Source organism: Oncorhynchus nerka, linkage group LG4 (genome assembly GCF_034236695.1).
Source record: "Oncorhynchus nerka isolate Pitt River linkage group LG4, Oner_Uvic_2.0, whole genome shotgun sequence".
Lineage (NCBI taxonomy): Eukaryota > Metazoa > Chordata > Actinopteri > Salmoniformes > Salmonidae > Oncorhynchus > Oncorhynchus nerka.
The window spans coordinates 59,329,929-59,353,199 of NC_088399.1; the positions used below are offsets into that span (position 1 = coordinate 59,329,929).

A 23,271-nucleotide genomic window follows, 5' to 3' on the forward strand; every position below is an offset into this window, starting at 1 on the left:
AGGCGAGAAAAAAACCTCACTCAAATGTATAACCCCGTTAGAAAATATAAATGAACCGTTTGAAAATGTGAAGGAAAAAAATGTGAAAAAAAATGTGAATACTTTTTATTTGTCGTACCCCGACGGCATTGCACCCCAGTTTGGGAATACCTTCCCTAAACAGTGCTTAAAACAACTATTTACAGTTAGCAATCCAGTACTATTACATCATTAAGCCAACTACTGACTGAGACAGGCAATGCTACTGACATGGATGCTTGTGAAAATAAAGGGTGGTACAGATGCTTGTGAAAATAAAGGGTGGTACAGGACTGGTCTATGCATCAAAGGGATGGATGTACAGAGCCATATCTAGCTCTGACAAAGTCACTGATAGCCCACATGGCTGCCAGGCTGCCATCTACCTTTGCACATAATAATTTGCCGACACAATGGTTTGAATGGTTAGACATGATTACAAATGGCAGAAGTATTTTCATACAGTATTTATTTATTTATGTTATTTACAAAGTTGGATGAAGGGTCTTTTCACACCCATGTAGCTCAGTGAGGTAATAATGTATTAATTGTGTAAAATGTTATTCTCCATAAGATTCGATTTTTAAAAGTTACGTTTCACAAAATAATGTTTTTATTTCATATAGGCATATTTAATCATCAGTACTAGATGCCGCGTTCTTCTACTAGTCGAAACTCGGAAATGTCCAACTTACTAATTGGTTGAACGCCGCACGTGTATAACTACACCATTTAGCAAATCAGAAATGTCAGTTTCCTAGTTCTGACTAGTTTGTGAACGTGGTATCACAGCACATAACGGAACTGGCTTTGAGACAGCAACGAAAGTCTTGCTTCTGACGTTCTGTTTCCAGACGGCATATTTAGCTGTTACTCAATCGAGCAAACGTGTGTTTATATTTTCCATGCTGCTTGATTTGTTATGAATCCGCGAATAGTGTGTACTAGTAAACCGCTACTGACGAACCTTTACAGAATATAGATAATGCTCCCCAATATGCAATTGCGTTAATTTGAGTGGGATTTTTCAGCAAGTAACGTTAATCCTGTCAGAAAAAGCTCACTATTGGGCTAGCAAGCTACGTTAGTTACAATGAAGATCAAACGACAAAAGCAAGCCAAAAAAAACACTAATTTCTACAAACACAACTTCAGTTTTAGAGAGCCCTTTCAAATTCTGATCGACGGGACGTTTTGCCAGGCGGCACTGAAGAATAAGATCCAAATCAAAGAACAGATGCCGAAATACCTCATGGGAGAGGTGCAACTTTGTACTACAAAGTGAGTGGGGGTTCCTGTTGTGTTAGTCAATATCACACTGTCATGAGTTTTACCCAATTACTTTTTTTTTACTATTCAGTTTAAATATGTGTTTTTATGTCATACAGTTGTGCTCTGAAGGAACTTGAATCAACGAAGGACCTCTGGTGCCAAACTCATCCTGCAGCGGTATCAGGTTAGGAACTGCAAGCATTTCAAGAACCCCGTCTCTGTGTCAGCTGTCAATGCTGGAAGGGACTAATCCTCACCACTACTTTGTTGTCACACAGGTATGTGTTATATCTTCTCTTTATGTACCTGGGTCAATCAATGATGGAGTTTCCCTGCTTAGATGTTGCATGCATCAACCAATGGTTGTGTGCTACCTCAATTGACTGTAGTTGGGCACCAGATTGCTATAACACGGGCTTGTGTTCCTCTGCTCAGATGTTGTTGACACATGCCAGATCTTACAACCCTGGATAGGTATCAGCTAACCACATATGTTATAGCAATCTGGTGCCCAATGGCACAATTGATGACGTGGCAAGCAACCATTGGTTGATGCATGCAACATCTGAGCAGGGGAACGCAACCATGTGGTTAGCTGCTACGTGAAATACCTATCCAGGCGTTGAGACCTGGTATGCGTCAGCAACGCTTGAGCAGAGGAACACGGCCAATGTCCTAGACCAGGGTTCCCCAACTTGCGGGCTGAATTTGCTCCCCGGGTGGTTTTATTTGGCCCCCCCAAGTTTTGAACAAGTCATTTTAATTTTGAAAATCTGTTCCAACGTATAAGAGAGACTCATGTAAGCAAGGATTAAAGTTATTGTTTTAGTCTAATATTCTATGTTTGGGCTTTTTGTGGTCAATTTGCAGTCTATAAATGATTTGTAATTATGTTCCAACCGCTCAAGAAAAAATTGTCCCGCCGCTGAATCTAGTTGATTATCCTTGTGCTAGACACTTGTCTCGTCAGCATCAACAACCAATAGTGCCCCCTATCTAGCTGCATGCATCCAGTTTATACCAGATGCATTGAGTCATCTCTTCTTGTCTAATGTTTACATTTCAGGACCAAGAGGTGACATCAGGCCTGAAGAAGATCCCAGACGTGCCACTCCTGTATATCATCCTCAACACCAGTGTTGGACAAGCCCAGCCTATGCTCTGTGAACCATGTGCAGACTGTGGCTCTGAGAAAGATGGTCACCCCAGCCCAGCAGCAGAGCATCAACAACCTGAAGGAGGTGCAGGGGATTGGGCAGGATGGAGAGCGCCAGGGCAAGAAGCGTAAGAGGAAAATCTCCAACCCCAACCCGCTCAGCTGTCTGAAGAAGAAAAAACAGACAGACACAGCTGCTTAAGACTGAGGGTAAAAAGAAGAGTCGGCAAAGGAAAGTTGCAAGCCAGAGGGAGGGTCCATCCCTAAAACCAACCCCAAACCCCTAGTGGTAGGAAGAGATGTATGTTTTGAGGGCAGGATATAACCAATGTTTTTCCCTCTCCAAAAGTTGAACTGAATAAAAGAAAGACATCTTTTTATATATATATATATATATATATATATACATAATCTCTACTAAACCAATTTGCTCCTCTATTTGCCAGTTTAAAGGTATCCCAATTCAATGTCTGGAGAACATATTTTGCAGAAGCACACAGCCATGTCAGCATGCTTCTAAAAAAATGTATCCTTAAACAGTTCAATCTTGTTTGTTGAACATCAAAGGTATTGATCTAAGTCATTATAGTAAGTCCATAGCAATTACACCCAATTCACTGGCTCAATGAACCAGCTATGAAAAGGATTCATTGACATGAAACTGTTGAAACAGTATTCATTTTATTAGAAAAGTAACAAGTTGGTGGGCCTCAGGACTACAGGCATGGCATCATAATACACTTCAGCAACAGTATCTACAAGAGGTGTCATTTTGGGTTTTCTACAAAAAGGAGAATGCAAGTTTACCGGTGCAGTTAAAGGGATGAGCTGAAACATTACATGATATACAATTTCAGAAGTTTGTGGGTATCAAAACAATGCATTTGTAGCTATGAACCATAAGATGAGCAATATCGTATTCGAGCTTTCGAAGAATGACTCTCACAACACCTAAGCACATAAGTGAATTAAGACTTCCCAGTAGTTATCATTGCATCAACTATCTTTTAGATTATTAATACCAAATAAAAGTTTCTCTAGTTGCCAGAGATTACTTGACATTGAGCTGCATCAAAGAGTTGATGAATGAAATGTCATTTCTGGACACCCACAATTGAAATTTAGATTTTGTTAAATAGCTTAAAATATCTGATGTGAAAAAAGTCTTATTCTGGTCAAACCATTAACATAGATACAAGTATTTTCATTGACACAGTATGTGACTTAAAAGGGAATTATTCAAGTAATACCATAAAATGCAATTCAGGAGGAATTACTTGGAATAAAAAATATTTGAAACTGGAGCAGGCAATGAGGGTAGACAGTTTCTATTTTAAAAAATCTTCATGATTTAAACCTGTAATTAGGCAAGTAGTTAACAAATTCTTCTTTACAATGACGGCCAATTGTGCGCCGCCCTATGGGATTCCCAATCGCAGCCGGATGTGATACAGCCTGGATTCGAGCCAGGGACTGTAGTGACGCCTCTTGCACTGAGATGCAGTGCCTTGCGCCACTCTGGAGCCCATTTTCAAATCCCACAACAATGGAGACCTAAATGTCTGCCGATATAAAAACAAATTACAGTCAAGGACTGTAAAAGCAGAATTAAGAACAAACCCATTGGAATGCTTGAAGCTACTAAAATACTATTGGTCTTCAAAATAAGATTGCTGGTGGATGCAATTCAGTCGAGTGTTTCAGAAACTTGCTCAATACTACATGCTCCTTTTAGCTAAAGGGTATAAAACATAACTTTTTTAATGGGAGAGAAATAGAACCTTGGAAAGCAACATGATTGGATTAACACTCTCACATTCTAGCAAAACACAAAGCGCTTTCATTGGATAAAAGCCCAAAATACACAGAATTACAATCCCACCATTCATGATTCAGAGACCTCATCCCCACACTTGACCTTTAAAAAAACATTCTTATCTCAAGAAAGACAAAAACACATAGGTAAGAGGATAAAAATAAAAAAGTTTCAGAGTAAAAGCAGCCAGTGTTGAGTCTCTAGATGAGGTGGAAGCGGGCTCCGGGGGTGGCGATGATGTCGCTGTATGGCTCGGTCTGGTTGAACTCCACCGCCTGCTGCTTTTTCAGAACCAGGAAACTGTAGAACTTGGCGGCAGCCTGCTTCTTGTTGTTGTTCCTGCACAAATCCAGCAGGCTAATTTGCTGGGCTCCTGTCTTGGCCATCACCCTCTGAAGGGAGGGAGAGAACTGTTAGGTCACAGCTAACATGCTGACCACACCGGTCACGTGCGTTGCAAAAATAAATTGACACATGTTTTTCAATCATTGCACCCGCACTGCTCGTGAGCATCTGCATTGCCAGTCGATAAAATGGAAGTTGATTGAATTTGTGACACAGAAAGCGCTGTAAATCCTGCCTCTCCCCATTGGTTTTTAGAAGCATATACCCACGTGGGTGATTGAAAGATGAACTGAGGTCGGTTGTAGTAATGCACCTTATGAAAGTTAACTGCCAATCGCCATATAAAGTCCAAAGACGAAAAAGAAGCCTGGAAGGAGGAGAGATGACTAGAAACGATTAATTTGACCGTTTTATGTTTGGATTAATTGTCGGAGTAGAGGATCTTGTGCATTTCAGGTAAAATCCCAGGACAAATTAGCTAGCAACAGCAAGCTAGCTAGCTAAATCGCCATAAATGTATAAAGCTTTTTGACCTGTTCCCAAATTAATATAATTGGTTCAGTTTGTTTTGATATTTCAACATGCGTGTTGTTATCGCGTTTGGTGTGGGGGGACAAAATCAATTTGCGCACAATGTCGTCCGGTTTGGGCATGGCGTAAGACCTGGTTCTGGTTAGTAATGTAGGGGTTGTTCACTTGGTGTGTCACAACGTTTAGTCAAGTTCTCTCGTAAAAGCTCTCCTATGACATACCTGCAGGCCGTGGAGCATCTGCTGGGTTCTCTTGTTCCACCTCCTCTCCTCTCGGTCCTGGTCACCGGCCTGACCCTCCTCATCCTGTCATTGAACACACATAACATTAACTCTACATACACATTAGCCAATGTACAAGCGACACAAGACCGGAAGTAGGCCTACATATTTAGCTTCCAAAGGAACATAAGACAGAATAGGTCAGTGATCACCAGCCATGGTCCCAAGAAAGCCAGTTTCCAGGCTATTCCTCCAGCCCTATACTAGCGCACGCAATCCCATCAGCTGTTTAGTGCTTGGAACACGAGCTTGCACACCCTGTAGCTCTCCAGGACCAGGGTTGGCGGTGACCTCTGGAAAATCTTTGTGTCTATCTCACCTCGTCTGAGCCGTCCTCCTTGTCCTTCTTCTCCTCTATCAGGTCGAGCTCGGGGAACTGGCTGAGGTTGGTGCTGTCCTCGGGGGGCAGCGACACTGTTATGTCCAACTGCTGGGACACGCCTGAATGGTTGGTGGCCTGTTCCAGAGTACCCATCTGGATGGAGAGAGGAAGCATGTTTAAGTGAGTGATTGAGTAGGGGGTTGAGTATGGGCAAAAAGGTAAAAGCAGGTCAAACTTCTACTATCAAAAACCACTAATGAGATCTCTCAGTACATACAATATCAAATCCCAAAAGCCAGTCTTTAAAGTTTCCCTAGCCATGGTTAAACGGCCTGAGCGAAGAGAGGAGCAACAAGGCATTTACGGGCAAGCCTGGCTCTGTGTCCTGTGCCTTGCGTTTCTGGCCGTGCGTGGAGGAGGGTAGGGGCATGACTGACTCGTCCAGGGTGGTCCTGCTGCCCTCCATGGCTGATGCCTGCAGCACACTGGGCTCCTCCAGGATGGTCTGGTCTGGAGCACATACAATTACACACAGAAAGAACATTAAAAACTATACCAAACAAGGGCAATTGAGTACAAGTACATGACTGTTATGGATGAGGTGCTTGTGTCAGATTGGGCGTAGGTCTCTACCCAAGTGTACAACTTTGAATGTGTCTACTACTTTGAATTTATCCATGTGTCTACTTTGAATAGTATCCTATATCTTGATATTATATCCATGATGAGAGTTGGCCCTCTAGCCTATAATGGCATCCAATGTAGAGGATTGAACTGTTGTCATTCAGTAGTGCGTTAACTGAACGGAGTATCTCACCGATGATGTCCCTCTGCATAGCCTCCTCTCTGGGCACCTCAGGATTCTCCAAGTCCTTTAGGAACTCATCCAGGCTGTCTGCCTCACCTCCCTTCCTCCTCTTCCTCATTTCGTCTGGCACCAGGGGGGTCAGGGTGCGGGTGAACATCTACAGAAAGAAAGGGACAGAGAGTGAGAGGGGGAGAAAGAGAGGATAGAGTCAGTGCTGAAAACATGAAGAGGCGAGGTAGCAACAACATGCACAAGCCCCTAAAAGTAGTGGCTACATTGACCTCAAACTAATTGTTGAGAATAGAAACATATCTAGAAAAGCTCTAATGAAAGAGGTTCAGGAACTAACATGCACACATCTGGGGGGAAACCAGAAAGCCATTTCCAGGTGCTGGATTGAGAACAATAACACAGTAAACAGCCCTTGTTTGTCTAACTACCAGACCAGTTGCTGGGTTACCTTGAGAACCCTGCTGTTCCAGAGGGGCTGTGCTGGCAGGGAGAAAAGCTTCTCCACGCCTCCAGTCTCTTTCCACATCATCAGCTTCTTGGTGGGCGGCGCAAGGTCCAGCGTGGTGACGATGTCAGAGTAGTCGCTGAGCTGGGCACGGATGGTCTTGCTGTCCAGCTCCTTCAGGTTGTCCACAATTAGCTTCCTCTTCCTCTTGGCTTTGGTTTCCTTCACTGTGAGTTGTAAAGAGAAAGATAACTTAAGTGAATATTGACATTTGGTGGCAGAAGTAGGATCCAGGGTGAAAGGGATGCCTTGAAAGACGAGCAGACCTCAAAGTGTTGAAAATGTCTCGAGTGCTGCTAAACTCAAAGAAGAGCAGTGATGCTACTAATTGAGTATGTTATGGCACAGGCCTATCTGATGTAGTGACAGACATAACATGAATATCAATATTTATTGAGGTTGTGCGCAGACCTGTGATGTCGATGGGCTCCAGGGCGAAGGCCTCCTCCTCGTTGTGTACCAGCGTGGTCTGCTCTGTCTGGTCCTGCATGGCGGGCAGGAGCTCCGCTGGGCCTGAGTCTGGGCTGTCTGGACCTCCCGCTGCACACACACACACACACAGTGTACAAAACATAAGAAACGTAGATGAGGGGGAGGAGACTGTTTTTATGAGTAAGTTCATGTTTAAGTTTTACTCAGTACTGTCAACACTTTCTAGTCAAAACTTACAAGCCATAAAAAAAAGCCACATTCTACCTACAAACCAGCACTGCAGCGGTAATGAATGCGTAGGAAAGTGTATTGATAGGCTTGTGTTATTATTAGCGGAGTGGGTCTTTTTTATATGTACACGACCGTTCAAAGTTTGGGGTCACTCAGAAATGTCCTTGTTTTTGAAAGAAAAGCACTTTTTCCCTCCATTAAAATAACATCAAATTGATCAGAAATACAGTGTAGACATTGTTAATGTTGCAAATGACTATTGTAGCTGGAAACGGCAGATTTATAAAAGCAACCATCACTCCTGTGTTCCAATGGCACATCATTTTAAAAGGCTAATTGATCATTAGAAAACCCTTTTGCAATTATGTTAGCACAGCTGAAAACTGTTGTCCTGATGATTAAAGAAGCAATAAAACTGGCCTTCATTGGACTAGTTGAGTATCTGGAGCATCAGCATTTGTGGGTTCGATTACAGGCTCAAAATGGCCAGAAACAAAGACCTTTCTTCTGAAACTCGTCAGTCTATTCTTGTTCTGAGAAATGAAGGCTAAAGAAGGCCAGTTTTATCGCTTCTTACACCCATGTAGATATTCCATTTAAAAATCAGCCGTTTCCAGCTACTGAAGTCATTTAGAACATTAACAATATCTACACTGTATTTCTGATCAATTTGAAGTTATTTTAAAATGGACAAAAAAAATAGCTTTTCTTTCAAAAACAAACCATTTCTAAGTGACCCCAAACTTTTGATCAGGTGTGTGTGTAATATATATATATATATATATATATATACATACACACACACACACACACATATACACACACACATATATAAATACATACATATATGAACATTTCACTTTCTCTGGTCATAGGAGTAACATCATCAATTTGTGCATGAGGCAGAAATAATGCGGTGCAACTCGAGTTTCGCCATCAGCTGGAAGACGGTGTCCCTTTTCGGTCAGTATCAGTGGAGGGACGATGAGAGGCGGACCCTGTCTGCTCCCTTTGCCGAGACAGACCATCTGATGCAGGCTTCATCAGCCCAGTAAAATAAATAAGCTAATTATAAAAAATGTATGCACACTCAGCTGTGCATAACAAGTAATACAACAACTGATCATATAGCCTACCTCAAAAATTATTCTGAGAAGAACAATGCATTGGCAAGACAAGCAAAGACCATATGCAATGATGTTTTGGGCCTATAGCCTACTGCACAAACCTCATTACTACAGTACTGTTTTTAATAGGTTAATGTTGCATAGGCTCACATTTTTTAAGTCATGTTTTAAAAATCTGAACAGTAGATCTCAGCTTGCAGTTTGACACAAAGTTATCTTGACTCAAAAAAGGTTGGTGACCTTTTTGTACCATCTAAATATCGGTGTGAAATATATTTTCCATAACCACAAAGTGTTTTTAGCTGTTTGAAGCTGGTGTACGAAATTTAAGTACAGAAAGCATAGAAATAGCGCACATAGAATATATCCACCACTTCTTAGACTTGCTTTCAATGAGAACGACAGCTGTAACACACATTTCTATGTCCATTTGAAAACGTTACATATTGCAGCTTGAAAATTTAAAGTCACTTTTGGGAACAGCAAATGGTAAGTGTTGCAACTCACGTGAGAGGGCATCAAAGTCATCTTCGTCATCGTGGTCCTGCAGTCTCAGCACGCTCTCGGTGATGACGGGAGGGTCGTCGAAAATGCCATCCCCATCCTCGTTACTGAGGAGCTTGTCAACTAGAGACAGACAGGAGTAGCAATGCTCAGCAGGAGTTAAAACCTTAGCAAACAGGGTTTTTACACCAGACACATTCATTAATGTAAACAATTAATTGGCCACATTAGTCCCAATTACATCTCCTTCCTCCCACACCTGGGCACACTTCAGGAGGAAGGATATATTATTGGGACACACACAAGAGACAAGGAAAGAAAAGCTTGTAACATAATTTTGACATATCACAACCCAGGATATCCTTCCTTCTTACCCAGCATGCCTCCCTCGCTCTCAGCCATGGGGTCCTCTCCGAAGTCATCTTTGTACTGGTCGTCGTATTCCAGGTGGTTGGAGTTGTCTGGGATCTGGGCAACCGAGGTCTCTGGGTCTAGGAGCAGGTTAGAGGCTGACGCCCCGTGGATGATGTCCACCTCGAAGGCATTCTCCTCACGCATCATCTCCCGGTCATCCATTCCAAAGTCAGCTGAAGGGGGAGAACATTGAGTATGTTTAGAATGCATTTTTGCAAGTGTACATACAGCGGTAATGAGTGGCAGTGTTTGTCGCACTAGGAAGGGAGCAGATAGGCTGGAGTATGGGTGCATTTCAAGCATCTGCCTGGATATGAAACCACGGTAAAAACATGGTAGACCACTACCAAGCATTTGCTATCACCTATCCAGATCAATGCGGATGAGGTGAAGGAGTTGAAGAAAGGAAGCCACTACAGACTATTGAGATGCAGCCAAGGTTTAATTTGAGGAGTGCGGTGGTGAAAGGATTGGCCTAGGAGGCCTGCTATGTACCGAAGTCATTCTCCTGCAGCAGGCTCAGGTTGCCCACCTCCTCCCTCATGGTGATCTCTTCCACTCGACTCTGGTTCAATGTGAATTGCTTGGTGACATCGATATCGCTGCAAAGACAACATAAATCACTAACACCGAATGAAGGAACATCTAATGCACTTGATACAAGCAAATCAATACTCGTAAGAGCATACAGAACATATACATCAATGGAGACAGAGAACTCGTCGATGCTACATGCAAAATCTCAAAAAACACATTTCCTTTGATGACATGCAGGACTCACTCTAGGTCTGGTAGTGGCTGGTCGAAGTCGTGGAACTCTTCTGGCATGGTAATGGCGTTGTAGGCAGCTTCTCTGTTCTCCTCTGGTAGATCCACCACACCTGAGAGGGCAGGGATGGAGACAGGGGTCAGGCTAGCACAGACCCACATAATACACAACCATAACATCGTCCTACAATGTCAGTACAGTCTAGCAGCCCAGTGTGCCTCTTACAAGTTTCATATTGGGACTCTTTCAGGAGCCCCCAATTTCAGTTCATTCAACAGTGTATGAAAATGCCAAATATAAACAGCAAAATCAAGATTTAAATGAGATGGAGGTTGAGCCAAACTGTAACTCGGAGTCTTGAATGTAAAAAAAACTAAGAATATGTTGGACCAGTCAAGCCCCCTAGACAATACATTACCTGGTCTGAAGGCCATCTTGATCTTGATGAATGCCTCATTACAGTCAGCCAACAAGTACTTGGCTTTCCTGTTGTAGATCCTTACCACCCCCAGGAGCAGATGACCTGATGTACGCAGGGCCATTTTCACCTGGACAATTAAAGAATAAGAAAGAACACTGTGTCCAGAAAGAGGTCGACCGATTATGATTTTTCAACACAGATACCGATTATTGGAGGACCAAAAAAAGACGATACCGATATCTAACAATCACAACAATACTGAATGAACACTTATTTTTACTTAATATAATACATCAATAAAAATCTATTTAGTCTCAAATAAATTATGAAACATGTTCAATTTGGTTTAAATAATGCAAAAACAAAGTGTTGGAGAAGAAAGTAGAAAAGCTAACGTTTAAGTTCCTTGCTCAGAACATGAGAACATATGAAACCTTTTAACATGAGTCTTCAATATTCCCAGTTAAGAAGTTTTAGGTTGTAGTTATAGGACTACTTCTCTCTATACCATTTGTATTTCATATACCTTTGACTATTGGATGTTCTAATAGGTAGTTTAGTATTGCCAGCCTAATATCGGGAGTTGATAGGCTTGAAGTCATAAACATAAACTTGAAGCATTGCGAAGAGCTGCTGGCAAACACAGTAAAGTGCTGTTTAAATGAATGCTTACGAGCCTGCTGCTGCCTACCACCGCTCAGTCAGACTGCTCTATCAAATCATAGACTTAATTATAATAACACACAGAAATACGAGCCTTAGGTCATTAATATGGTCAAATCTGGAAAGTGTCATTTCGAAAACAAAACGTTTATTCTTTCAGTGAAATACGGAACCGTTCCGTATTTTATCTAACGGGTGGCATCCATAAGTCTAAATATTGCTGTTACATTGCACAACCTTCAATGTTATGTCAGAATTATGTAAAATTCTGGCAAATTAGTTCGCAACGAGCCAGGTGGCCCAAACTGTTGCATATACCCTGACTCTGCGTGCAATGAACGCAAGAGAAGTGACAATTTCCCTAGTTTAATATTGCCTGCTAACATGAATTTATTTTAACTAAATATGCAGGTTTAAAAATATATACTTCTGTGTATTGATTTTAAGAAAGGCGTTTATGGTTAGGTACATTCCTGCAACGATTGGGCTTTCTTCGCAAATGTGCTTTTGTTAAATCATCCCCCGTTTGACAAAGTTGGCTGTCTTTGAAGAAATGGTCTTCACACAGTTCGCAACGAGCCAGGCGGCCCAAACTGCTGTATATACCCTGACTCTGTTGCACAGAACGCAAGAGAAGTGACACAATTTTCCTAGTTAAAAGAAATTCATGTTAGCAGGCAATATTAGCTAAATATGCAGGTTTAAAAATATATACTTGTGTATCGGTTTTAAGAACGGCATTGGTGTTTATGGTTAGGTACACATTGGTGCAACTACAGTGCTTTTTTCGCGAATGCGATTGTTAAATCACCCGTTTGGCGAAGTAGGCTGTGATTCAATGATAAATTAACAGGCACCGCATTGATTATATGCAATGCAGGACAAGCTAGATAAACTAGTAATATAATCAACCATGTGTAGTTAACTAGTGATTATGTTAAGATTGATTGTTTTTATAAGATACGTTAAATGCTAGCTAGCACCTTACCTTGGATCCTTGCTGCACTCTCATAACAGGTAGTCAGCCTGTGTGACGACCCTCCCACTCTGTCTGCCGTATTCTGTCTTTGTTCTTGTTTCCTTATTAGGATGCCGGTGGGCGGAGTTGAGAGGGTCGTCAGCTACATGGGAAACACCTGGGCCAGGTGTCTCCCAGGATAAATAGACCTCTTCCACATTCATGGAGGAGACTCTCTCCATGCAGACACCTTTTGTAGATTGTGTTGTGGTTCTTGGTGGCCTTTTGTTTGTTTGCTTTGGCACCTTTCAACACCCTGCATTATCACATTCATGCATGCAAAACACTCACTTACACTACTGATTACACACACCATTGTATATTATACTTAGTTGCTTTAGTTAATAAATATATATTTTGCTACTCCTTATCTCCACGTTGTCTCCCTTTGTTACGGGCTTTGAGCCGGTTTGTGACAAGTGGGGGCTCGTCCGGGATCTTTGAACTATTGGTTTGGGAGACCGTGGAGGTACGTGTTTGGTTTGAATATGGTGTTTGAGTGTGATCGGCCCAGTATTGGTTGCCTTTGTTGTTTGGTTTGTGTGCTGCGTTGGAGAGAGTATAATGGTTAGTTTCCAGGCCTTGCGTAGCCTGGAAACTCTTGTTCTACTTTCTGTTGGGAAGTCAGTCTGAGGAGGTGAGTAAATCGGCTGTGTACCTCGGTAGGAGATTGTGTAGGGTAGTGAAACTTGCTACCCGGAGCTATAGCCTTTTTCCCCTGATAGGTTTAGCGACGTGTTTCATTTTTTGGAATATGTTGGGCATGGTTAATGTTTGTTATTTTTGTGTGGTGTCTGTGGACTGAGCAGTTGTCTCGGGGGCACATCCGTGGCTTGGTGGAATTTGCCAGCATGCTGGGGAGTTCTATTTCCTTGCCAGCGGGCTACAGTGCGTAAATTCCCACCGCAAATCTGCACGAAGACTAGGGTTGAGTTATTGTAGGTTTTGGGGAAGCTCCGTATCTCATCTCTCTTCTGTGGTACTCAGGGTGATTGTCAATTCTCGGGTTGTGGTCTGGTGTGCTCAGCAGAAGGGAAGAGCGAGAATTTTTTTTTTGTGATTATGGCGTCTTATGTAGATAAGTTCATTCGCTCTCCATCAGAGGAATTGTTAGATTTAGGTAATAAAGAACAGCTGTTGAAGGTCGCGGAACACTACAAGGTTGAGATTAGTGATAAACGTCTAAAGAATTCTATTAGGTTGATATTGAAGGCCAATCTGATGGAGAGTGGTATTCTTGAAGTTACCACTGGGCCAGCCTCTGCTGAGGATTTGTCGTCTCCCCATAACGTTACAATGGACATTCCATCGGTTAGTCCTAGTAGCCTTCTTTTGAACAGCAGAAAGAACTGCTTTTGTTACAGCTGGAGCATGATCGTGAGAAGAGAGAGCATGATCGGCAGCATGATCGTGAGAAGCTAGAACATGATCGGCAGCATGATCGTGAGAAGCTAGAGCATGATCGTGTAAAATATGAAAAGGAATTGGCATTTAAACAAGATATGGAGCGTGCTAAAATCAAATTGCAACAAGAACGTATAAAGTTGGTTAGGGAAGGAAAGATCTCAGGGGAGAGTTTGTTTTGGGAAGGTGACCCAGATTTACCTAGGGGTAGTTCCGCTTTTGGTCGTGCCCCAGAGACATTTGATATTGTTGGGAACTTACGGTTATTGCCTCGGTTTAATGAAAGGGACCCCGAGACATTCTTTTCGTTGTTTGAGCGGGTTGCTGACGCTAGGAGTTGGCCTGATTCTGACCGCACTTTAATGTTGCAGTGTGTGCTGACTGGTAAAGCGCAGGAAGCATATTCAGCTCTTAGTGTACACGATAGTGCCAGTTATGATAAAGTTAAAACAGCTGTGTTACAGATTTATGAATTGGTCCCTGAGGCTTACCGCCAACGATTTAGAACTTTAAAAGGGATGATAACCAAACTCATGTTGAGTTTGCGCGACAGTTGTCTTTACAGTTTAATCACTGGTGTTCCGCCTCTGCAGTTGTGACTTTCCAAGGGCTGTGTGATCTGATTATGTTAGAGCAATTTAAGGACACAATTCCTGATCGTATTGCCACGTATATTAATGAACAGAAAGTAAAGAATGTTGCTGAAGCTGCAGTTTTGGCAGACGAGTATGTGTTGACTCACAAAAGTGTCTTTGCAGAACCCCGTATTCGGAAAGAGTGGGGGCGTTCGGATAGATTTGGGCTTCGCTCACCGAGATACTTTGGTTCTCGGGCAGAGTTCTATTCAACTAGGGTTGAACCTGACTCCCATGGTAAAGCTGACTTTGGGCAGGAGTGTCACTACTGTCAAGGTTCAGGTCATTGGAAAAACAAATGTCCACTTCTCAGGTCAAGGGGTGCTTACGCTAAATCTAAGCCTACTGCGTTAGCTGCACCTGTTCCACATCAGTTCATTCATGACTCATTTCCTCAGGCCCAGGAGAATGTGAAAGTCCATATTGATCCAGACTATTTACCTTTCATTACGGAAGGTTTTGTGTCTATGTTAGGAAGTAAAGACCTTGTGCCAGTGAAGATCCTGAGAGACACAGGTGCCTCTGAATCATTTGTGTTGGAGTCTGTGTTACCCTTTTCTGCTGAGACTGATTCGGGGAATAGTGTTCTAATTAGGGGAATAGGTTTGAACACTCTGTCAGTTCCATTGCATAAACTGATGTTGGATTGTGGGCTGGTGAAGGGTGAAGTTGTTGTGGGTGTGCGTCCTTCGTTGCCTATTGAGGGTATCGATGTTATCCTTGGGAATAACTTGGCTGGTGAGCGTGTATGGCCTGTCGTGTTTCCATCTCCAGTGGTTTCCACTAAGCCGTCATTTGTTGGGATTCCTGATGAGAGTGTACAGAGTTTCCCAGAGGTGTTCTCTGCGTGTGCAGTGACACGTTCTATGAGCCGTGGCGAACTGGTCACTGCGCCGACTAATGATAATAATACAAAGTATGTCACTGTTTTCCCTGCTATCCCGTTATCTGTAACCCGCTCAGATCTAATCAATGCGCAACGGGATGACCCCACGTTGGAAGAGTTGCGTGATCAAATTGTGCCTATAGAACAGTTGGGAGATGTCGCCCATGGCTATTTTTTCCAAGAGGATGTCCTGATGAGAAAGTGGGTGTCTCATGATAGTGTTTTTCTGGGGGAGGCAATTAGTCAGGTTGTTGTACCAGTTAAGCTTCATGAGTTGGTGTTGGAAACTTCTCACAGCGACGTTGCTGGACATATGGGGGTGAGGAAAACCTACAATCGCATATTAAGACATTTCTTTTGGCCTAGATTAAAGAGGGATGTTTCTGATTTTATCAAAACTTGTCACACCTGTAAATTAACTGGTAAGCCTAATCAAGCTATTAAACCAGTACCATTATTTCCTATTCCTGTACTCAGCCAACCTTTTGAGTATCTGATTATTGACTGTGTGGGTCCTCTGCCTCGTTCTAAAAAGGGTAGCAGTTACCTGTTCACTGTGATGTGTCAGACCACTAGGTTTCCTGCTGCCTATCCTCTCCGATCTATCACGACTAAATCGGTGTTAAAAGCTTTGACTCAGTTTCTCTCATTGTTTGGAATCCCAAAGGTCAGTGATCAAGGATCTAATTTTACCTCTAATCTGTTTGGTCAGGTTCTTCAACAGCTCCATATTAAACACAATTTGTCTAGCGCCTATCACGCGCAAAGTCAAGGAGCACTGGAACGTTTCCATCAAACACTTAAGTCTTTGTTGAGAGCTTATTGTACTGAGATGGATAAGGATTGGGAGGAGGGGTTGCCTTGTTTACTGTTAGCCGCTAGGGAAGTTTCACAGGAGAGCACAGGTTTCAGTCCAAATGACCTTGTGTTTGGACATAGGGTGCGTGGACTTTTATCTGTTCTCCAGGATGACTGGAAGTCTCCCGAGCCTCCTCAGTCCCTGTTATCGTATGTGTGTGATTTCCGGCGACGGCTGTACACCGCTGGTGAAATGGCTAAAGAGAAGTTATCATCTTCACAGGAGAGGATGAAGGGCATATTTGATCGCCGAACTGAGCCTCGTCACTTTAGTCCAGGTGACCAGGTTCTTGCTCTGCTGCCAATTGTTGGTTCTCCTTTTCAAGCCAAGTTTCAAGGTCCATATACAGTGGTGCGCCAGTACACTGAGCAAAATTATCTAGTTGCCACTCCAGAACGGAGGAAAGCACACCAGCTGTGCCATGTAAATCTGTTAAAACCCTATTATGCACGTTCCTCTGAGACTGAACAGTGGGATTCTACAGAGGACGGTAAACCTGTTCTTTTGGCTGATACCGTTGTTTCCTTGGGTTCTTGTCGTGCTAGATCTGTGCATGAGGAGGAAGATGTTCCTGGTCCTGACGATTGTATATTGCAGGGTAGATTGAAAAATTCAGAAACACTGGATATTTTAGACAGTCTTCTCACTCACCTACCTGTTGATGGGCGGAAAGAGATGGTTGGTCTGATTCAGAGATTTCCAGGTTTGTTTTCTGATACACCTACACGTACAAACTTAATAGAACATGATATTGACATTGGAGGTGCTGACCCCATTCTTCAGCGGTTCTATAGTTTCTTCAGAGAAACTACGTTGTCTGGATGCTGAGGTCAAGTACATGCTGGAGAGTAAGATAGCAGAGCCTTCTTTCTCCAGTTGGGCTTCTCCCTGTATCTTGATCAGGAAACCGGATGGAACAAACCGTTTTTGTACGGACTACCGTAAGATAAACAGTGTCACAAAGCCAGATTCATTTCCTCTTCCTCGGATGGAGGACTGTGTTGATCAAGTCGGTGCAGCTAAGTTTGTGAGCAAATTTGACCTGTTAAAAGGCTATTGGCAGGTGCCACTGACGAGTAGGGCACGTGAAATCTATGAATCGTTGGAAGTGACTATGAATCGCTGGAAGTGACTATGAATCGTTGTGAGTTGTAAAAATTAAGAAGGACCCTGATGTTCTTTTCGTTGGAGCTTGTAGCTGTTGGTCTTTTGTGCCATGTTCCTGAATGTTTACATGACTGACCATTGTTTCGGGTTGTCATGTTCTATCTTTCCTGTCTGTTCCCTCCTGGTCTTGTGTTCTTCTTTCCTCTTAAAATATTGCTTCCTATGCACAAAGGTTGCTGAGGTCTGGGGAGGTTGGTTGGTGCAGGTGGAGGTGTGAACACATAACCCCTCGTCAATTTGGGACGCAGAGGCCTGTGTCAATTTGGGACGCAGAGGCCTGTGTCAATTTGGGACGCAGAGGCCTGTGTCAATTTGGGACGCGGGAGGCCAGTATGTTGTTCCGGGGTCCTTGTTGGTCCCCGGTTTTATGGGGGGGAATGTGACGACCCTCCCACTCTGTCTGCCGTATTCTGTCTTTGTTCTTGTTTCCTTATTAGGATGCCGGTGGGCGGAGTTGAGAGGGTCGTCAGCTACATGGGAAACACCTGGGCCAGGTGTCTCCCAGGATAAATAGACCTCTTCCACATTCATGGAGGAGACTCTCTCCATGCAGACACCTTTTGTAGATTGTGTTGTGGTTCTTGGTGGCCTTTTGTTTGTTTGCTTTGGCACCTTTCAACACCCTGCATTATCACATTCATGCATGCAAAACACTCACTTACACTACTGATTACTGATTACACACACCATTGTATATTATACTTAGTTGCTTTAGTTAATAAATATATATTTTGCTACTCCTTATCTCCACGTTGTCTCCCTTTGTTACGGGCTTTGAGCCGGTTCGTGACAGCCTGCCACGCAGTCTCCTCGTGGAGTGCAATGTAATCGGCCATGATCGGTGTCCAAAAATGCAGATTACCGATAGTTATGAAAACTTGAAATCGGCCCCAATTAATCGACCATTACGATTAATCGGTCGACCTCTGGTCTTGACCCACAGCCAGCAAGTTGAAAATTGACCCTCATCTACTGGTTTACACAACACTACCCTTACGGCAGCATTACTTTAATAGAGACTAGACACATGACAAACACATAATAGAAGCCCTGTATCAATGATCACTTGTTTACCTTGGGGCAGATGATGCTCTCCACACTGCTCTCCAGGTTGCATTCAAACACATGAGCCTTGGTGAGCTTCTTATCCCAGTGGGCCGCTAGCCAGATCTTGGCCAGCGGCCCACGTTTGCTGAGGACAAAGTGAGCATAAAACATTGTCCCAGCACCTTCTCACCTAAGGGTGAGGGGGGGACACCAACCTGCAGGGACAAAGGTTAGAAAAAAACATCCAATCACAAGAAGTGATACACTTTGATGGTCATATTGAATAAGGAAAGATTGAACTTTGAGAAATACATTTGATTTATTTACACTTTGCATTAGTCAATTTGACTGTGTTATCAGTCCTCTCTGCTGGCAGACCAAAAAAACTCACACTACATTGCATGAGGAAAGTGCGTTGTGGATAAATGCTAATAAAATGAACAAATAATGATTGAATACTAAGAAATTAAATGAAGTAATTAAACCAATAACAATTGGGTAATTTTGTAATTTCTTTACTCAAGCTAACTAGTTAACGTAAACTCACCCCATTCCATACAAATGTGCGCAACCGCAACATTCAAACGAGGCTACAAAGAAAACTAATGGCACTGTAGCGACTGTGTTGACGTCAAAATCGGGGGTGTGAACTAGGTTTCTATTCAAGCGTTGATCGACATGATAATGGCTCTATAGTATTGGAGAAAAGTTGATAAAACTGACCCTTCGTTACATCTTGACGTGTCATGTCGTAACATACAGCATGCATAAAGCAACTATTTATGTCTTACAATCTCTCTCCACCAGGTGTAGCACTTCTATCATCCTTTAAAAACAAGAAATGGACAGTGATGGGGGTAAGGAGGGGGGGATACCTAGTCATTATTGCATGCGATCATCATTCTCAAAGCTGCTGTTTTACTTCTAAGATCACTTTAGCACCGCCCTAAAAACCCGATTCAAATTCGACACAATCCTTCAAACGGGTATGTAATGATACATTATATAAACTCTTTATAGTGTTTTATTTACATTTTAGAGGCGATAAGGTGATAAGTTGGGCAGATCGAGTGAAAAAAAAGCAATTTTCCCACACAACATCTCTCCTTCTCACTATCGCGCATTAGTTTCGCTTCCCCACCCGCCATTTTTTTAAAGTCCCGACGGGGCTCATTGCCTGCTTGAATTATGCAGAAACGGGCAGCGTTTAGGTCATGTAATTTATTCCGTTGGAAAGGGGAGAAATTGTGCTTTACAATGGTATTGACATTACAGTTGATCTGGAAGTATTACGTTTTTTGGGGGCTAAAATAAGGGTAATTGTACGGACCAAGGCGATGTACGAGTTTACGTTAGCGACTGAGGCCCAATATGAGCGCTGTCCTGATCTTGACTCGGTTACTGTTTGTTTTAATCAGACATTCTTGATGCACCGGTTTATATAGCCTAAATAGGTGCCCCACTATACTACTCGCTGGGTTGGCATTATGCCTATTATCTTAACATCTTCATTTTCATATAGAATTAGCTTGAGCACTTCATACCATTTTAATTCCACAGTGAACATGATTGTCCATCTCTTAGGGGACATAGTCCCCATACCGCAGGGGCGATCTTATGTTAGCCCTTGTCCTCGTGTCGAACTGGTAGCATATTGTTCTTATGTGCATAACTCACGTCGGAGAGTTTGGTAAAGTTCAAGCATAATCCTTTACTCTGGAATAACATGTTACAGGGCACAACATCCTAATCAGACACTCATAATGCACCTGTTTATATATCCTAAATAGGTGCCCCCCTAACGCCATCTGGGTTGGCATCATGCCCATTATCTTAACACCGTCCATGTGGAGGGGGGCGTAGGTTGGCACAGAGCTGGTTTTCGTAAATTGAACCACATACTGTATTTAAACACATCGGAACATTTATTAACAATGGACAACTAGCTCAGTTGTCAAAAATGATAATAAAAAACTCGAGTACCTACTTAAATTAGTTAGGAAGCCAATAGTTTGAATTATAAAGAAAAATAAAAGATCCGGGACCTCGGCGCGAACCCAACTAGCTAACCGTAACCAGCAATCTTTTGAGGTTTTGCAGGAGACGCGCACGCCACAGTGATCCGAATTAATTTCGATACATATTGGTACAGTATAGCGTTCCAGTTTAATAAACCAATGTGAATGTACTGTAGCTAAATACCCACAGTATAACAGGTAGGTAGTTAGCATAATATGCTAACTAATGTTATCGACCGGTGACACTGTGTGCAACGTACAGTAATCAACAACCTCCTGTCATTTCCAAAACAGAGCGCGTATTGTGATATGATTTTTGTTGGTTAGTGTCTACAAAATCGGAATCTAACATGCAAAAAATGTTGCTTCATTCCAGTACATGAAAATATATTTAAAATGTAAACAACTCACCAATTACGCTCCAATTGTAGTTTTTTTTTGTTGGCGGCCGTAGTTTACTTTTTTCCACTCATCCTCCCACTAAAAACAAACATAATGGCGCTGACTTTTTAGTTTCTTCCGCCCGCCCAAAGATTATTTTCAAATCCACAGGATGTTTACAAGACCGTCAGCGGTTTCTACTAGTTACCGCCACGAAGTCAAAATGGTATATTTGGTAAAAATGTATGAAAACAAAAATGAGTTTTTAGGTCTTACTATGTGGTTAGGTTTTAAATCACATTTTAATCAGATATATTTCTGAAATAGGCGGGGTTTATGACTTTGTGGCTGTGGTTACTAGTGACGACTCAAGTAAGCGGGTGGGGTCAGGCAATAGCGATTTTTTTTTTAAATATCTTAACCAAGATCAAACAAAACCTGTCGTTTCCAACCGGAACAAATGAGTCATGGTAGGCAGAGCCAAAACACGAGCTAACGATATTTTTAAACTTTGGCAAATAATTAAGTCTACAAAACTTAGTCCACTCTGTTCAAAACATATTCTAGTTGTGGGAACAGAAAACCGTATTGAGATAAAATGTTTAATCGGATGAGAACATTTGCAGAATGTCACTCAAAGTCCATCTCCTGGCCACTGGACTTCCTCTCACTACCATATTTGATAGGTAGTGGAAACTCCATGCAGTTGCTTCACATGTCTACATCCGGTGAAATATCTGTTTCCTTGGTCTATCTGTGGCCATTGCCGATTTTAGCATGTAAATCTTGGTGGGGAAAACTCATTTTTTAAAATTGTATTTAGATGCATGCCAGCAAAGCCACTGAACAATATATTAATTACACTACAACGGTGACTAACTGTTTGGCCCTACATAAAGCTGTTCTAACAGCAGAGCTTTCTTTTCAGCACCATGGAGTGAATCCTTACCACTGCTTACACCTGGCTAATAGCAGAGCCTTATCTGGCAGCGAAACAGTTCATTAAGCCTAATTTACCTTTAAAATTGACCTTCCTTTAAAAAAAACATAGCTGATATGGCTGACTTGCTTAAACAAATATGGTTTCTACTGACAATTGAGATGTACAAACTATGTCATAAGAGGACGATGAGCGGGTAAGTGGCAATCCGCAATTTCGATTAAGACAGCAAGCTAGGACGGATGTAGTCAATATAACTATTTGTTCAGCACTTTTGAAATGTACAGCGACACAATTCAGAACATGGGCCTTTCTTACAGTATTTTCCTTGTACACCAAGTCAGAAGCGTAGGATAAATAAAGGGGGTATATTTTTGTTTAACCTTTATTTAACTAGGCAAGTCCGTTATGAACAAATTCTTATTTAAAATGATGGCCTACCCCATCCAAACCCTAACGACACTGGGCCAATTGTGCACCACCCTATGGGACTCCCTACAGCCTGGAATTGAACCAGGGTCTGTAGTGACACCTCTAGCACTGAGATGCAGTGTCTTAGACCGCTGCGCCAATCGGGAACCCAAATATATAAGCAGACAATGAAAGCTCGTACAATATGAGCCTTTGTAGTAGGGATGTGATTTGAATGTGACTGGAGGAGTGGGATGGTTGATTGATTTAATTTTGTATTATCTCGGATCGACCCACCTTCCTGCAATTGAATATATTATTTTTGTTTTGTTTCAATACCCCGTACAGTAGGTGGTGGCAGTACACCAATAGGTATAGTCTGCCTTAAAACTTTAAAGAAGAAGAAGAAGAAGAAAGAGCGAGCACGAGACAGAGCAATGACATAGTGCACATACTCAAATCAAATTGGCCACATACACATGGTTAGCAGATGTCATTGCGAGTGTAGGGAAACGCTTGTGCTTCTAGTTCCGACAGTGCAGCAATATCTAACAAGTAATCTAACAATTCCAAAACAACTATCTAACACACACAAATCTAAGTAAAGGAATGGAATAAGAATATATACATAAACATATGGATGAGCAATGACCGAGTGGCATAGGCAAGATGCAATAGATTGTAAAAAATACAGTATATACATATTAGATGAGTAATGCAAGATGTGTAAACATTATTAAAGTGGCATTATTAAAGTGGCCAATGATTTCAAGTCTGTAATAGGCAGTCTGATATATTAACAGTCTGATGGCCTTGAGATAGAAGCTAGAAGATCTCTGCTTTGATGCACTTGTACTGACCTCGCCTTCTGGATGGTA

At 42.3% G+C, this 23,271-nt stretch overlaps 1 protein-coding gene and 1 pseudogene across 2 annotated transcripts; one reads left to right on the plus strand and one right to left on the minus strand.

The window, feature by feature from the left end:
* The first annotated feature begins 331 nt into the window (after window positions 1-331).
* LOC115128289 (rRNA-processing protein UTP23 homolog) lies at window positions 332-3,594 on the plus strand (annotated as a pseudogene).
* On the minus strand, window positions 3,109-21,319 carry LOC115128288 (double-strand-break repair protein rad21 homolog A-like). 2 transcript variants are annotated; one of them, XM_029658000.2, is made up of 14 exons: window positions 21,073-21,319; window positions 18,671-18,858; window positions 10,962-11,091; window positions 10,556-10,655; window positions 10,270-10,376; window positions 9,735-9,947; window positions 9,364-9,483; window positions 7,478-7,606; window positions 7,010-7,233; window positions 6,559-6,706; window positions 6,106-6,251; window positions 5,739-5,894; window positions 5,360-5,443; window positions 3,109-4,654 (listed from the first exon to the last, which is right to left on the minus strand). In XM_029658000.2, the coding sequence occupies exons 2-14, from the start codon at window positions 18,812-18,814 to the stop codon at window positions 4,463-4,465; spliced, it is 1,893 nt and encodes a 630-aa protein (XP_029513860.2). In that variant the 5' UTR covers window positions 18,815-18,858; window positions 21,073-21,319; the 3' UTR covers window positions 3,109-4,462. The 2 variants fall into 2 exon arrangements, with proteins under 2 accessions (XP_029513860.2, XP_064873756.1); XM_065017684.1 differs by lacking the exons at window positions 18,671-18,858; window positions 21,073-21,319 and adding an exon at window positions 12,616-13,455.
* Window positions 21,320-23,271: the final 1,952 nt, after the last annotated feature.

Coding starts and splice junctions, on each gene's coding strand:
- LOC115128288 (XM_029658000.2), bottom strand. CDS start 18,814: ATGTTTTATGCTCACTTTGTCCTCAGCAAACGTGGGCCGCTGGCCAAG. Junction 10,377..10,555: donor CAGCCACTACCAGACCTAGA/GTGAGTCCTGCA, acceptor TTGTCTTTGCAG/CGATATCGATGTCACCAAGC. Junction 9,484..9,734: donor GAGCGAGGGAGGCATGCTGG/GTAAGAAGGAAG, acceptor GTCTGTCTCTAG/TTGACAAGCTCCTCAGTAAC.